We start from the raw sequence: 16,707 nt of genomic DNA, 5'->3' as shown, positions 1-16,707 counted from the left end.
CCTGCACGTGGTTGTCTTGTTGAACAAACACCTGTAGATCGCACCAAACTACAGATAGTCTTCCAATGTGGACTTCCGTGAACAATATGTATAACCTGCGAAATGTGTGCTCTCTGCCACTGTAAACTGAAGAAATTGCTGCATACGATCAAAAAAACAGTAAAGCGAGGGACATAATATATCCTCCCCGGCCACTACGTGGCAGTCATGTGTCTTATTAAAACCACAGACAAAACAAGGAGTTCGCTGTGTGGCTTTGTGTGTCGTCACAGAGAGTCAGATGTGTTATTGTAACTGTAATACATTGGGAGGTCTTCAATTTTTACTGAAATGTAATGATATTCCTGAAATATTACCTGCTAAATTGGCTAGGTTTCACCATCAAGCTTTAATGGCCTGGAAAATATGTTTCCTGCACAATTTTTCCCCACATAAAGCTCTTTTGTGGAATAATTCAAACATAACTGTAAGGAATAAGTAATTGTTCTACCCCAGCTGGCATGAGAGGAATATTGACTTTGTTCTTGATATTTTCGACAACAAGGGTAATATTCTCACATATGAACAATTTATAACATTGAAAGAGTTTCCAATACAATTCAGAGAGTTTATTTCTGTGATCAAAGCCGTACCCAGTGGTCTAACTACACATATGAAAACTCATCTTAATTTTGGGAATGATCACAAAGTTTATCCAGAACTCAGATTGGAAGGCGTGGTCTTACTTGAGAGATCTTGTTGTAATAAATATATAAGACAAATTCTTCATTCACAAAACCAACTTTACACAGAGAGGAAAGTTTTTCTGAAAAATGCACGGTTAAGACCTGACAAATACTGTATACCAAACGAAGTTAAGAAAGTGCACTTCAACATTTTACATAAGATATATCCATGTAATTCTATGATTTCCAAATGTGTGGCTATTGATGATATCTGCGTTTTCTGTGATAAAGAAGGTGAGAATCTGTCTCACTTGCTCTTTGAATAAACATTTGTGTCAGAATTTTGGGAAAACCTTGCAAAGTACTTATTTACCATTATGAACACTGCCTATATTTTTTGACATGATAGATATGTTACGATTGCAATGATAACAAAACCACTGAAATTATTGTTCATTGTTTTATTCTTGTTGCCAAAATACTTTATACACAAACAAAAATTCATAAATTCTATACCAAAATTATACATTTTTCTGATTGAATTTAATTATCGTATTAAAACATTAACCCTAGTGAATAACAACAAGAATAACATCTTCATGAATCATTATAATAAGATCTTTTCAGAGTGAATATAATTGCACTTAAATTGTTTATTTTATGTATTATTTTATTGATATGTTTTGTATGTTTGAGCATTGTTAATACCAGTGTTTGGTTTGTTAGACATGTTTGATGTAGCAATGTAAGTTGATTTTTGTATTATGAAAAAATATATATATATTTAAAAACTGTTCTTACCTGATGCAGATGTGTTTGGGAACAGAATTATGGTACAATCTCCCTTCTTTTTTTTATGCTGCTAAGTTTTCCAAAAACGATGTTAAATATCTGCTCTGAATTAAGATTCAAAGATGTCTGCAGAAAGAATGGGGTGTCAGCTGTGACATGACACCTTGAGTTTGAAATAATATATTTTGGTTATTGAACTACAGTAAGTGAAGTGGATTTCCACTGGTAACTGAAATATGGTAACACAATTACATCATGGGTCCCTGATCTGTACTACACAGAAATACATCATTATAGATATGAATGTCATTCTGCATGGGGATGTATCCTGAATAGGTACACTAAGGGAGAAATATACAATATCTTCCTTTGCATATATGACTATTATTCTACAAACTGACTATTATTCTAATGATTTCTGCCCCCAAACAAGACCATATTTCTTTTATTTTCTTTTAATGAACCTTTATTTAACTAGGCAAGTCAGTTAAGAACAAATTCTTATTTACAATGACGGCCTACAGATTTGGTTGGTCCGGACCAGACCAAATCTGAACCAATCATAGACGTCTAATGTTTCACAAGTTTGTACACCAGAGTACAGTATAGTAGAATTCAGTACAGAACATTAGAGTAGAGCAGTTGTTCCCAACCTCTTAGGTTACTGTACCACCAACTATTTTTCTCTGCCCGGAGTAACCCTGATTTACCCCCTCATGTGCATTTTACCACTAGTCCTATGGTCTCATGAGTCTTCTCATGTGCCACCTGTGGACAGGCCAAATAGCCCCAGGGGTCCTCGTACCCCTGGTTGGGAACCACTGGAGTAGAGTATAGTACAGTAGAGTATAGTTCAGTACAGGAGAGTACAGTACATTTATTGTACTGTACCTTACTGTAGGGCTACTGTACTGAACTACTTTAATGTAGGGCTACTGTACTGAACTACTTTACTGTAGGGCTACTGTACTGAACTACACTATACTTTTCTTTACTTTACTGTACTGCACTCTACTGTACTCTACTATGCTTCACTGTACTGTACTGTGCTTTCCAAACATAGACGTCTATGGTTGGTTCAGATTTGGTCTGTGGATGTTGAAATCAAGGACGGTCCGGACTAAAAAAAACTATGTCTGTGGACGATGAAATTAAAGCCAGGGCGAACTGACCAAATTTCACCGACTTTTCAATGTCCATGGGCTTCCGGTGTCGGTCGGTGCTCAGTGGGTGCAGAAGCTGGTTACAGTAAATGGAAAGCGAGGATGGGTGTCGGTAAATTCCAGGAGAGGTCAAATGAACTGGATCTGTACACAACAGTATGCCAGTGGAAGGGAAGACAGTAGCACGTGACCTAGCTATGGTTTGTGGCTACTATGATTTCCCATTGTAGCCGATTCAATTGCAATAATTCCGTTACAGATTTGGTAACAGAATTATGAGTTTTAATCACTTTATAATTCATGAACAAAAATGTTTATCAGTAAATACACTAGCCAATTGGTATGTCTATCTTTACTTGTTATTTCTGGGAACTTTGCCTTGTGCCTTGAAATTAGAAAACATCTTAAAGATACAGTATGAGGGTTTTTGGTAAAGGAATTTCAAAGCACAAGGCATTGATTCTTAAACTTGCAGACGGCAAATAATTCATCCCAAATTAAATATGAGTTGATATTAGTTGGCAGGGGGACTTTACTTCAACATTATTGTGTTTAGATGTATTTCTAATACCTTTAACCTCTACGGGAGCGGTGACCCTCCCTGTGGAACGGTTGAGCTAATGTGCGCTAATGTGATTAGCATGACGTTGTAAGTAACAAGAAAATTTCCCTTGAAATTCGTTCCTATGAACTTCTCATGTCGGTGCTCATGGGTCCTTTTTATGGAAATGAACTACTGCATTGTGGGTAATAGGCCCGATGCTCAGGTGGTCTGGCATATGGTATGGGCCTGTCTCTCAATTCAATTCAAGGACTTTTTTGTGTTAACATTGCCAAAGAAAGTGAAGTAGATAATAAACAAAAGTGAAATAAACAATAAAAATGAACAGTTAACATTACACTCACAGAAGTTACAAAAGAATAAAGACATTTAAAATGTCAATATTATGTCTAAAGTACAAAAGGGAAAATAAATAAACATAAATATGGGTTGTATTTACAATGGTGTTTGTTCTTCACTGGTTGCTCTTTTCTTGTGGCAACAGGTCACAAATCTTCCTGCTGTAGTACGCACACTCCCTCTCTCTCTCTCTGCCCCTCTCTCTGCCCCCCTCTCTCTCTCTCTCTCTCTCTGCCCCCTCTCTCTCTCTGCCCCTCTCTCTCTGCCCTCTCTCTCTCTGCCCCTCTCTCTCTCTCTCTCTCTCTCTCTCTCTCTCTCTCTCTCTCTCTCAATCTCTCTCCCCCCTCTCTCTCTCTCTCTCTCTCTGCCCCTCTCTCTCTCTCTCTCTCTCTCTGCTCTCTCTCTCTCTCCCCCCTCTCTGCCCCTCTCTCTCTCTGCCCTCTCTCTCTCTGCCCTCTCTCTCTCTCTCTCCTGCCCCTCTCTCTCTCTGCCCCCTCTCTCTCTCTCTGCCCCTCTCTCTCTCTCTCTGCCTCTCTCTCTCTCTCTGCCCTCTCTCTCTCTCTCTCTCTCTCTCTCTCTCTCTCTCTCTCTCTCTCTCTCTCTCTCTCTCTCTCTCTCTCTCTCTCCACCCTCTCTCTCTCTCTCTCTCTCTCTCTCTCTCTCTCTCTCTCTGCCTCTCTCTCTCTCTGCCCCTCTCTCTCTCTCTCCTCTCTCTCTCTCTCTCTGTCTCTCTCTCTCTCTCTCTCCACCTCTCTCTCTCTCTCTCTCTCTCTCTCTCTCTCTCCACCCCTCTCTCTCTCTCTCTTTCTCTCTCTCTCCCCTCTCTCTCTCTCTCTCTCTCTCTCTCTCCACCCCTCTCTCTCTCTCTCCACCCCTCTCTCTCTCTCTCTCTCTGCCCCTCTCTCTCTCTCTCTCTCTCTCTCTCTCCACCCCTCTCTCTCTCTCTCCACCCCTCCCTCTCTCTCTCTCCACCCCTCTCTCTCTGCCCCTCTCCCTACCCCTTCTGCCACTTTCAGGAGGAATGGATCTCCAAGAGATATTGGCCAGATGCATTGAATTCCACTGTTGCTAAACCGATTAAGATTAAAATGGCTTTTTCCTAAGGAATGCATCAGTCATGCTGTAGTTGATTACGTAAATATGTATTTCAGAAGTTTGTTTAGGTGTTTGTTTGAGTTGAATAGCGAGAGTATTGACGACTAACTTTTTCTCTCTCACCTCTCTCCTCTCTCTCTTTGATGCAGGCTCTATTTTCACCAAAGATGTTTCCCTCTGCCTCGTGTTGACCATGTCACAAACTCACAATGGTGCCCTTCTCAAGAGTCACAGCCAAAATGGTGTTTGACTGACTGGTCCGAAAAGGTAGTCTCACTTGGCCAGACTTACACACAGGCATCGGATGGGAACGAGACTTCCAGAAGGGTAACAAAGGTATCAACTTCAGTCCAATTACATCATACCTTAACCCTTGACGTCATGCCCTAGCGCCGTACCATTGGTGTCCATATCTGTAAAAGTACTCGAGCGATATCCTATGTCAATGTATGGTGTGACAGATTACTGCTAAAATAGATGTAATCATTATGCAACTTACTGTTGCATTCTAGTCCGTCTGAGTACGATTTAGCCAATTCTGCTGTCGTAGAATTGATCAATGGAATGTTTTTGCAGATACAGTGAGTTTAGGGGATTAAACAGGTAACTTTCAGATGACTTTGGCTTTGAAGGGGTGGCGAGGGGGGGGGGGGTGATTTAAGTGGGGAAAGATGGGGGGAACTGCTCTCAGCAACATCAAAGCTCTACTTACCATTAGAGCAATTTTAGCAGCTTAGCTAATAGTGGTAGAGGATTGAACCAGAGGTAGCATCTGAAGAAAGCCATGTCTGAGTGTCAAATGGCACCCTATTCCCTATATAGTGCACTACTTTTGACCAGGGGCCCATACATTATCTCACTATGTACGAAATAGGGTTCTGTTTGGGATGTAGCACATGACTACCGACAACAAGAATGCTGCGGAATTCTCGTGCTAAACCACAAGTAGAGCGGAGAGCCCACTGACCTAACTCTCCAGAAATGTGCTTAGCAGCTAAAGCTTCACCACCACCACACAATGAAGTCTATGGAGAGAACTGATGAACAAGTGTTTATCTGTATTTTCCTGGAAATATTGAAATGAATGGAAGATACTGTATCTCTCTGTCTTGGTGGTTTGAAATGACATTCTTGAAATGGTTTTGTGTGACCTTTAAAGAAGCGTCTATTGGTTCGTTAGAATGTACAGGTAATTGCCAAATTAAGGGAAACACCAACATAAAGTGTCTTAATAGGACGTTGGGCCACCACGGGCCTCCAGAACAGCTTTAATGGGCCTTGGCTTAGATTCTACAAGTCTATGGAACTCTATTGGAGGGATGCGACACCATTCTTCCATGAGAAGTTCCATAATTTGGGGTTTTGTTGGTGGTGCTGGGAAACGCTGTCTCAGGTGCCGCTCCAGAATCTCCCATAAGTGTTCAGTTGTGTTGAGATCTGGTGACTGAGACAGCCATGGCATAGGGTTTCCATATTTTTTTTATGCTCATCCAACCATTCAGCTCATCCTACCACTCGTGCCCTGTGGATGGGGGAATATTTAATCCTATGGGGGCATAGCCATGGTAGCCAAAATAATGGCCCAAATAATAGCCTGCACAGCATTTTTATTCATGAACCTAAGCATGATGGGATATTCATTGCTTAATTGACTCAGGAACCCCACGTGTGTGGAACTACATGCTTTCAATATACTTTGTATCCCTCATTTACTCAAGTGTTTTCCATTACTTTGGCAGTTACCTGTATATCTGAATCAGTGTTCTGGCATGCTGTAGCTGTATGACACAAAAGGAGGCTACAAATAAAGTATTGTCGTCACCATCATCATCGTTTTGTTTATGGGAGTAGATCTCATTGATGACATTCTCCCCTCTCTAGAGAGTACCCAGCTAGAGGACCCCCGGGCGGAGTGGAGGAAGGAGCAGGAGAGGATGTTGAAGGAGTACCTGACAGTAGCCCAGGATGCCCTGGTCACCCAGAAAGAGCTGTACCAGGTGAAATGGATGGATGAGGGAATGCATGGAAGGATATATGGATGGATTGATGGGTAAATAAAATAATGACTGGATGGATGGGTGGGTGAAAGGATGGATGAATTAACAAATAGGATGAGTGGATGGATGAACAAAGGAACGCATGAATGAATAAATTAACAAGACTTATTTCCATTTTGGTCCTCATTACCAGGTCAAAGAGCAGTGTTCTGGTGACTAAGACACACACACCCCCTATGCTCCTTTGAGAGCCCTCTTTCAAAGTCACTGATATCTCTTCTTCCAGCCAGGGTAGCCAAAATAATGAGCAACTAGGCATTTTTATACATGGTCCTAAGCATGACGGAATGTTGATTGTTTAATTAACTCAGGAACCACACCTGTGTGGAAGCACCTGTGTTTAATTGACTTTGTATCACTCATTTACTCAAGTGTTTACTTGATTTACTTGTAAGGGCATTGCTATTCCAACCAAAACTAAGATGGCAGCCAGTCACTATCCCTAAAGTATCCATCAGTGGAGGCTGGCGAGGGGAGGACAGCTCATAATAATGTCTGGAATGAGCCATCCTCCTCTCAGCAGCATCCACTGGTATTCATTTATCAAATGTGACAGACGATATGGAAGGAAAGTAGAAGCTTTTGGTTTTCTACTAATTTGATTCCTGCACGTTCAGAAAATCTGATCAAAAGGTCGGGAATGTCCCCGATCTACCAAATTGAGTTTGGAGATAGTGGGTAAAAAACAACAAGACAAAAGATGTTTACCCGCAGCGATGTGAGAATGATTTATTTCATCATATTGCGTAGTCAGCAGCACTGCAGAAATGGCACCCTTTCCTGAGCTATTCTCTCTTCCTCCCTCTTTCTTCTCCAACTCTTCTTGATCTATGTATTGCTTTCAACATCTATCAAACGTCCTGTCTTATTTACCACCCCACTGGGCTCACCACGTCATTTTAACGTGGACATTTCTTGTTGAGACGTTGATCCACGAGCCTTTATTCACCCCCTCGAAAAGACTGCCATAAGTTTGCTGAATTCCCAATGATTTATCACTATGCTTTCAACTATCTAGAAGCACAAATTCCAATAGAAAAACAATGTCAGATTTTTTGCTTCGTTGTCATCTAAATGTGTTGTCGCCGCGCTCTCGACAATTTAAAAGCACGATAAAGTTCAAATGGAAAACAATGTCAGATATTTTGCATTTATACAGCAACTTAATGTCTTATCACTGTGCTTCATCTATAGCACAACCAAATGACCTGGATTGCAGTTGAGAATACATTGAAAGTGCATTTGCAAGTGATCAATGCTGTTCTCGATTCCGTGACAGATATTTATTTATATTGTGAAGATCTCCACAGAACTGCGACCTTTGCATGTTAGCTTGAACATACATACTTTCTATGATTACATAATTAGACTTTTATAGTTACAGTAACCTCAAAATGTGGCCATGGTTTAGTTACTCGTTTTAAGGTTTAACAAAAAAACTGTTACGTTAGTTTGTAAGATAGCCTTAATTTACTGTATTACAAGTCACCTCGAATTGTGTTTGGTTGACAGCGCGACCAAATATCAACGTTAAAGGAGATGTATCGAATGCTTTGATAGTTCCATCTGAACCACTGGATTCATCCTATTCTTTAACTGTTTTTATTTTTGGTTTAGTTGGGAGACGTGAATCCAACATATCATTTGTTAAGTTAATAGGCAAGTTAAGATTACATTTGACATCAACCAAAGCTTGAAGCCCAAGGCCTATCTATATGTAACGTCGATTTTTAGTTGAACCCTGGGTTGAATTGAAACAATAGCTGTTGACTTCGCAAATGTTACATAGGCCTGAATGACTTAGATTTCATTTTCTTTATTGAGCCTACCCTTTGGAATGACTTCGATAGCAACAGTGAATCTATTTCGTTATGAAAGAGATCTCTCAATAATAATTCTCATGATTGCACATTGCGAGTAGTCAGTGACAAATATCAAAGTCAAGCAGGACTGGTTCACACCCTGGATGAGAGACCAAATGGATAGCTGTAGATAGATTAACTCTCCAGTAGGAGGTGCTGCCTAGCCTATTGTTTTTTTTCTGATAGTGGATATGACATTGAAGATCTAACATTATTTCAAAGGTACAAATTCAACATATTATATAAGGGTTTGTCTATAATTGAGATTACCATGATGATGTAATTCTGTGGTTGAAATTTCACCCTCAAAACAACAGTTTACATTGATGACTTTTTGCCAATCCCATGTATTATTCACATCGATTCCAAGCCACAATACGTTGACAAATGACGTTGAAACAACATAGATTCAAACAGTTTGTGCCCACTGGGACCTCTCATCCATCTCCTCCCGCCCTGTCTCTACCTGTCTGTCTCTACCAACTTCTCTCTTGAATGTCATATCAACAATATCTCCGGCTCTGCCCGACACTGACCTGTCTCTCTATCTACTTCTCTGTATTACTCCATTGCTCCCTTGAATTTCAAACAATATTTCCAGCCTTGCCCTTCTGACCTGACTGCCCTCTCCGTCTCCTCCCTGGTCTTAATGAGCAGCCTGCGATGCAGGTCTGAATGAGCAGCCTGCGAGGCTGATGAGATGAGGAAAGGAAAGAGAAAGGTGCTGTGTACCTCACATCTGAAAATCACACAGACTCTGAGATAAAGACATATCCCAGCTCTGATCAGAGTGACATTTTATTCTGAAAAGGCCCACCTACAGGGGGATCAAAGGTTCTCTCATAAAGTAAAAAAGGATTCATATTGCCATGGACAGAAGTTAACAAAAATGTAACAATTGGTTGAGAATGGTTGGGAAAAGTTTGAGAAAAACAAAAAACATCCGCAGTCTTTGTATTCCTAGAAATATATTGTCTCACTGTAGTTCCCTTTGAAGGGGAGATAAACCTTTTCCAAATATCTGTACAGAAAATTTGTCAAATTGCATCCTAGCCCAAAGAGAACAGACAAGCAATTGAAATTGTATGAATAAAACTGGTGTTTTTCCCCCTGCCCCAGAGTTCACTCAAGGCGATGTCTTGTAGCCTACGTACCCTGTAGTGTGACTCCATAATGCCTTGCAGGATTACAGCTGATGTTTAACCGCAGGAGTGAAGAGCAATGTGATTATTTCACTAGCCACAAAAACAATGCTGTTAGTCTGTTACTTTTATTATTGATCTATGCGTGAGAATCAGCAGGTCTCTAGATAATCACGTGTTGCCTATCCATCAGACCTATTTACAAAGCTGAAATATGCACTGATTCACCCATAACAGTCAGAAATAGACAATGTAATTCTATAACATATGCTATAACACTGATATACACTGAGTGTATAAAACATTAAGAACATTACAAAACATTAAGAACACCTTCCTAATATTGACCAGATCAGTTTATGTCATGGAAAGAGCAGGTGTTCATAATGTTTTGTACAGCCAGTGTATAGGCTTATAGGATGCCCTTTACAAAAAGTTAAGGAGCCACACCCTAATGGAGTAATTTCCTTCCCTTATTCGTATCACAATGACCTTTTACCACTTCAATATAGACACCAATAAAATACTTTATTTTTTGTGTTACAGCAATCACAGAGTGTTATGCAGTTCTGTTAAACTTTCTATTATTATGTTCGATAATCATTTCCTCAAGTTTATGTAGATATTGAATTATCTGGGGACATATCATATTTTATCCTTGTCACTGTCCCATCATCCTATCTGCCTATATTTTGCAATGGTGCATATTTCACCATTCCAAAACTTTTTCTCCCAGTTCTTGCACAGAGCGACAGCGGCCGATAACAAAACTATTTAACGCGGCGGTGTAATGTGTCCCGCTTGTCTGGTATGGGGAACGGGAACGTGGGGATGGGACCAAATACTTCGATGGGACCAGTGGAACAAGTTGTCTTGACAACACACATTTTCCACTGGTGATGTCTTGGAAAGGGTTAAGCCGCAGGAATGCAACGCTCAGGAATGCGCATGCAAATAGATTTATGCTAATGACATGCTAATGTCCCGTTGGCTGGGAACGGAGTCAAGTCTGTCTGTCCTGGTCTGTCCCGGCCTATGTGTTCAGCTAGGAACCCAAGATGGAGGACAGGGGAACGCAAAACATGGATCTTTGCTGACTTTTTTTCGTCGCTTTTTAGTATTCCACTGGAGTTTTTTTTTAAACCGTACTTATGGCGGAACTTTTAGAAGATGAACATGCCTAGGAAGGGGAATGGCCAGCTGCCGTTACCCGACGGCTGGGAAGAAGCGAGGGACTTTGACGGAAAAGTGTTTTATATCGACCACAACACTAAACAAACAAGCTGGATAGACCCGAGGGACAGGTATGCAAGAGAGCGTCTGTTTGCGAAATGTTGCGAAGTTGACACGGGCAGCGTTTGTAAACAGTTTATGAACAGTTGATTACACACTTTTACGACACAAAAGGGTTTCGAACAAGCCAATGCCTTGAACAGTAACGTTAACGGTTACAGTCGCTAGTTGTATTTTTATAGTGTGAAACTATCAACACGCCTTGCTAAGTTAGCTAGCATCGCATAATGTTATTGCGAGAACGTGCAGGATATTTGAGCATATCTAACGTTAGCTATTGCAAAAACTCTGATAACTGATAGCTAGTTGCATAGTTTAGAGAAATTGAATTTCAGCTGGCTATGCCGGATGTAGATTGCAGCTAGCTATAGTTTGCTAACTGGATAGCTAACTTTCTGATGCCATGGTTTGGAATAAATTCCTTACGATGCTAACATTAGCTAGTTTCACAATTTCAATGAGGATTCAACAAGCCATAGCTAGCACCATTATTCTTGTGAGCGAGCAAGCATATCAAACCAACGTGCTCATTTTATGCAACTACAGCAAACTCGTGAGCTCTGTTGTTGCTGAGATTCTAGAACTTCTACTGCGTATGATTCCATTTGATCAGAGACGCAAATCGGTACAAAATAAAAGCAATAGCTTATTTTACTGTAATAAATTTAGTATCTATGAAAAGGCAATTACAAAGTTAAGCTCAAACGCTAGGAAGAAAGTGGAGTCTCTTACACTCTCTGAAAGGACCCTGATAAGAATCTATGCCACTTCTTTTTTTTTATTTTATTTTATTTTTAAGCTCCAGCTTCCCTAAATTATCGTTTTGGCTTTTGTAAATGTTTGATTACATTGTCATGAAATATATGGTAATCTGAGATCCCCCAAATGTAGGGGCTCCCGAGTGGCGCAGCGTTCTAAGGAACTGTATCTCAGTGCTAGAGGCGTCACTACAGACCCTGGTTCGATAAAAAAAAAAATATTCAACATGCAAAACACAATCATCTTAAACTGTAGCATATTTAATTGGCATATTATTATAGGCTAATTTTATGGGGAGGAAGAAACCTAACAGCCCATTGCTTTCAATAATAGGCTAATTCTGTACATTAGCCGGTATTGACACGTACACTTAATTCAATTGAGGTCTTTCTTACCAGGGTTTTATTACATTGGGTTCACCACACGACACAAGCCACTTATGACAAACCATTAAGCTCTAATTATGAGGATAATTGGTCAGAAAGTACGGCCGTAATGGAAGGATGATGCCTGACTGCCCTATGGAAATGTGAGATTCGTTAATGCTAATTTAGTTGTACGTTAGTGTCAAGTCATGCATAGATAGAACATGATTAAACACTTGATTAAAACGCTCAATGACTGAACCATTCTAGTCATTAGCCTGTTCTGTTATTTAATTAAATTAGCTTCATATCAATCGCAACAGTAGTCCTATATTGTTGTCATATTGACGCCTCATATGTATGTCAGATGTGTGTTGCTGATTGAAACCTGAAGAGTCTGAAGAGAAGGCCATGTGACACGGATGTTCCAGTCTGCTCTCACTCAGACCCCCCCCCCCTAAGCTTAACGAGGGAGGGTAATTGAAGCCAAATGCTTCTATAGTGTGTCTTAATGCCTTATATTGTTAGAAAACTGCTAGCCTATAATAGGTGGCATGCCAGCCATTCCTATGAGGCCACCACCAACACCACCAGGCATTGTGAATGATATCCATCAAGTTGCTCTCACTCAGAAACCAGCAAATCATCATTATCCACGGTTCCCTCCCTCCACCTGAACTGCATCTAGATTCTACACATTCTAGAATATGAACTTTCTAGAATGATAGACTAATTCCTCTAATTCTAGAACAGTGTTAATCGGGGCAAGAATGCTAAGATGCCGTGTCAGGGTGGAAGGGAATCATACTCAACGCCTTTTCACAATCTCAATCTTGGCCCAGGCTCAGAAATCCTAATGATATTCACGACCCTAAGGACCTTGCCGTGATATGTTGAGGGGAAGAAATCATATATTCTGTAAACACATGTTATGTAGGTTTACTATTAGGCTGCTATTGGTTCTGTCCCTGTATTGTCTGTCGATACATTGTTGTGAAGAACATAACGGTTATAAAGATAGTGTGTACTGTGATAAGAGGGTTCGCCTGACTAATATATCCTCTGTGTTACCGGCGGCCGTAGCTTTGGCGGCGTGCCCTGTTTCTTTCCACCTCTGCCACACCTCACTGTCCTCTTCAGGAGAGATGTTGCAGGTAGGCACAGATCTAGGATCAGCTTACTCATCCGGCCAACTATGCACTTTGAGATTCTTTACTTTAAAGAAAAGCGTTATACAAGTTTAAATAAATTATTATTATTACTCCCTCCAGTTATTTCAGCCTGATATGCTACATACCATTTCTTTCTAGGCATTCTGTCTGTCACAAAGGTAGTTCAGGGCCTGTATTCAAAAATATTTTCAGGGTAGCAGTGCTGCACTAGGATCAGTTTAGCCTTTAGATCATAATCAACAAGATTACATGGACAGAGTTGCTCACTATATACGAGAGACCATGAGAAAATGTGTTTTGATCAGTCTGGGAAATAAAGGTGCTGAAAACATGTTGGTTCACTATTTAAAAAGAAGATGGAGAACAAGCAACAGGTACAGACGGCTTGGAGTCAAATAATATAATATCATCCAAAAATAATATTGTAATGTGTAACTGTATCAACCCCCCCACACCACTACTGGCTTGTAGTAATCCAATGCCGTTTTAGGCCTATCGTGTTAATTGCGGCCGCTTGTTGACAGCTTGGAGACGGCTTGGAAACGCAAGGAAGGCGACTTGATGCATTTTGCTGACATGTTCTATGACTTGGTGAATGTCGCAATCATATTGTTTTGTTTGGTTGCGAGGTACGGGTCCAGTGCATCATGATAACCATGAAGTGATGGGTAGATGGAACAGAGACGTGCATAGTGTGCCACAAAGAATAACTCATCTCACCTGTATAATTTGTCCAGAAATGATTCTCCATTGACATAGGATGGAACTTTTCATCATAATATGAATCTCATACTTGACCTGCAAGTCATACCCTCTCATCCCCATGGTTACAGTCAGGCCAGAGACTAGATCTGTTCAGTCAAGCAGAGGGGACCCTGGCAGGAAAAAGGAATCTCTCTTTTTTTCCCACCTTTCTCCCTTGCCTCTCAAATTCACATTTAAATGAGCTTCATTGGCCGAGGCCTAACTGACAGGAGTGATTTAACGTTGTGCAAACAATGTCAGTTCTACAGTATTTCACAAATTCTACAGTGGTTGACAATTTGTAAGTCGCTCTGGATAAGAGCGTCTGCTAAATGACTTAAATGTAAATGTAAATGTAAATTATTTCAATCTCTCTCGCGCTCCATCCTTCTCTTCTTTCTCACTCTTCCCCCTCTGCCTCCCCCTTTTCTATTTCACTTTCAACTCTCCCTCAGACATCCTCCTTCCTCTATCTTTTTCCCTCATTCTTTCTCTCTCCTCCCCCTGACGTCTGAAAGGCCCCGCCATCCAGATCTCACATTTATGAGAGAGTGGCGGAGAATAAGAGGCAGTGTCAGAGTGCTGCACCACATTCCTGAGCCCTCCCTCCCTCCCTGTCTAAATCCCCCAGAAAAGAGAGGAACGTGCCTCCCTCCTCACTGCTCCAGCCCCAAAAATGTTTATTTCCAGAAGAGGAGGCAGAGATAAGACTCCAGCCCAAGTTTCTCCCCTCCCATGCACACACAGGCGCGCGTACACACGCAGGCACACACGCACAAATTCTCTTGGCCCTCTCTGCTTGGAGCTTGACCCGTTTAATTGGGGCGAATTTGTACAAGCACGCCCTCTGCCACAAAAGTCTTCCCTCTCTCTCCTTTTTCTTCTTAATTTTTTTGGTGCTCTGTATGACTTTGTTGGCACGGTGGTGGTGGGGAGCGATAATAAAAGAAGTGATGTAAATCCTGGCTTTTCACAGCTGCTGGCGTCTGTGATGAGTCTGAACGAGAGGGAGAAGAGCGAGGAAGGGGGGAATAGGGAAGAGGGTAGAGAGACACAAACAAGAGTGTGTGGTAGCCTTGGAGACCAGAAAACATGGCCGCGTCCTGTAATGTGCGACACATGGCCGTCCACAGGCCACGGTTTCCTGCTCCTTCACTGGCCGGCCAACATATTCTTAGGGACTAGGCTGAATGCTTTCAATATGTCTCCATCTAGTAGCCTGGCACTGTATGTTTTCACTTGTATTCAGCTAACCAAGGTTGTAACGTTCAGTTGAATTAGGTGTTAGTGCTGGGCTGGAACAAAAGCCTGCACGCCTGTTACTGACCTCTTCCGTAGAGCATCTCTTGACACAGGGGTCAACATTCTAGTGTGAAAGTGAATTTCCACAAAGTAGGCCCGTCTGGAGACTTGGCAGCTAGCTTGTTTTGTTGTGGCCTGATAGGCTTATGTGCAAAATTAGCTTTGGCCAGAAACTAAGCACTAACTCACATTTGGGGGTTTCCGTTGTCAGGATAGTTACAGGTTGTTTCTCACATCCATTCAACAATCAGCCTGTTCTGTTCTGGAGATACTGTCAGAGACTGTGACTAATGGGAGTCTCTTTTAGTCTCTTTATGTCCCCTCAGCCGAACGTTGTGGTGAGAAATAGTCCCAGGCCTAGAGACCTTGGATCATTGTTACCATGACGACAGTGTACAGTCCAATCGTCCCACCCCACCTTTCCTGTTGTCTTCCTCTTATCTCTCCCTCACATACCTCCTCTTCACACACACGCACACCCACTCCTTTCTGTAGTGGTGATGTTTGGCTCCTCTTCTGTTGGTCGGGACGCAACAAAAGGTGCTAGTCAGTCAGACATCTTATCTCAGCCACAGCAACAAGCTCCAGTCCAGGTCTTTGTGTCCCACTGCTGACTGTGTGGCTGGCAACCTCAGTGATGTGTCCTTTGATGTGTGAAGGGCCAGATGAACACTTTTCTCTCTTTTGGACATGTCATTTGTAGCAGTCTTGGTTATTGTGCAAGGGAAGGAGGTGCCCTGAGGTGATGTATGGGGCTGATGGAGATGTTGGGCTAGCCATTGTGTGCGTGTATGCGGGTTCAGAGCACAACGATGTGTGTATGGTGATACAGAATGTGTGACATGGCAGTTGGGTGAGGTGAGGATATCTCATTGTGGGGTGCGGGGTGGATAGCCAAGGTGTGAGTGAGTTATCAATTTCTGGAATGTGGTTGACACACACACTGAGGGGCAGACGACCTGTCAGAATATGTCTCAATAGTCACACCATAGTGTGACTATTGAGGCGGCAGGTACAGTTGAAGTCGGAAGTTTACATACACTTTAGCCAAATGCATTTAAACTCAGTTTTTCACAGATCCCTCTTAGGTCAGTTAGGATCACCACTTTATTTTAAGAATGTGAAATGTCAGAATAATAGTAGAGAATGATTTCAGCTTTTATTTATTTCATCACATTCCCAGTGTGTCAGAAGTTTACATACACTCAATTAGTATTTGGTAGCATTGCCTTTAAATGGTTTAACTTGGAGCAAACATTTCGGGTAGCCTTCCACAAGCTTCCCACAATAAGTTGGGTGAATTTTGGCCCATTCCTCCTGACAGAGCTAGTGTAACTGAGTCAGGTTTGTAGGCCTCCTTGCTCGTACACTCTTTTTCAGTTCTGCCCACAGATT

The 16,707-nt window shown here is 41.5% G+C and overlaps 1 protein-coding gene across 3 annotated transcripts in view; it reads left to right on the top strand.

Moving 5' to 3' along the window:
* Positions 1-4,815: 4,815 nt before the first annotated feature.
* The window catches only part of LOC118361865 (protein WWC2-like), a 47,397-nt gene continuing 35,505 nt past the window's right edge, over positions 4,816-16,707 (top strand). The window contains exons 1-2 of one of the 3 annotated variants that reach the window (XM_052486691.1): positions 4,816-4,952; positions 6,498-6,613. In XM_052486691.1, the coding sequence (XP_052342651.1) occupies positions 6,551-6,613 (63 nt within the window). In that variant the 5' untranslated portion in view covers positions 4,816-4,952; positions 6,498-6,550. Of the gene's footprint in view, positions 4,953-6,497; positions 6,614-10,521; positions 10,982-16,707 lie in introns of those variants that run through there. The other 2 variants (XM_052486690.1, XM_052486689.1) reach the window with 2 other exon arrangements.

This window comes from Oncorhynchus keta, chromosome 29 (genome assembly GCF_023373465.1).
Source record: "Oncorhynchus keta strain PuntledgeMale-10-30-2019 chromosome 29, Oket_V2, whole genome shotgun sequence".
Classification (NCBI taxonomy): Eukaryota; Metazoa; Chordata; class Actinopteri; order Salmoniformes; family Salmonidae; genus Oncorhynchus; species Oncorhynchus keta.
The sequence above is the reverse complement of the archived record's forward strand: the minus strand, read 5'-3'. Positions and strand labels throughout refer to the sequence as shown.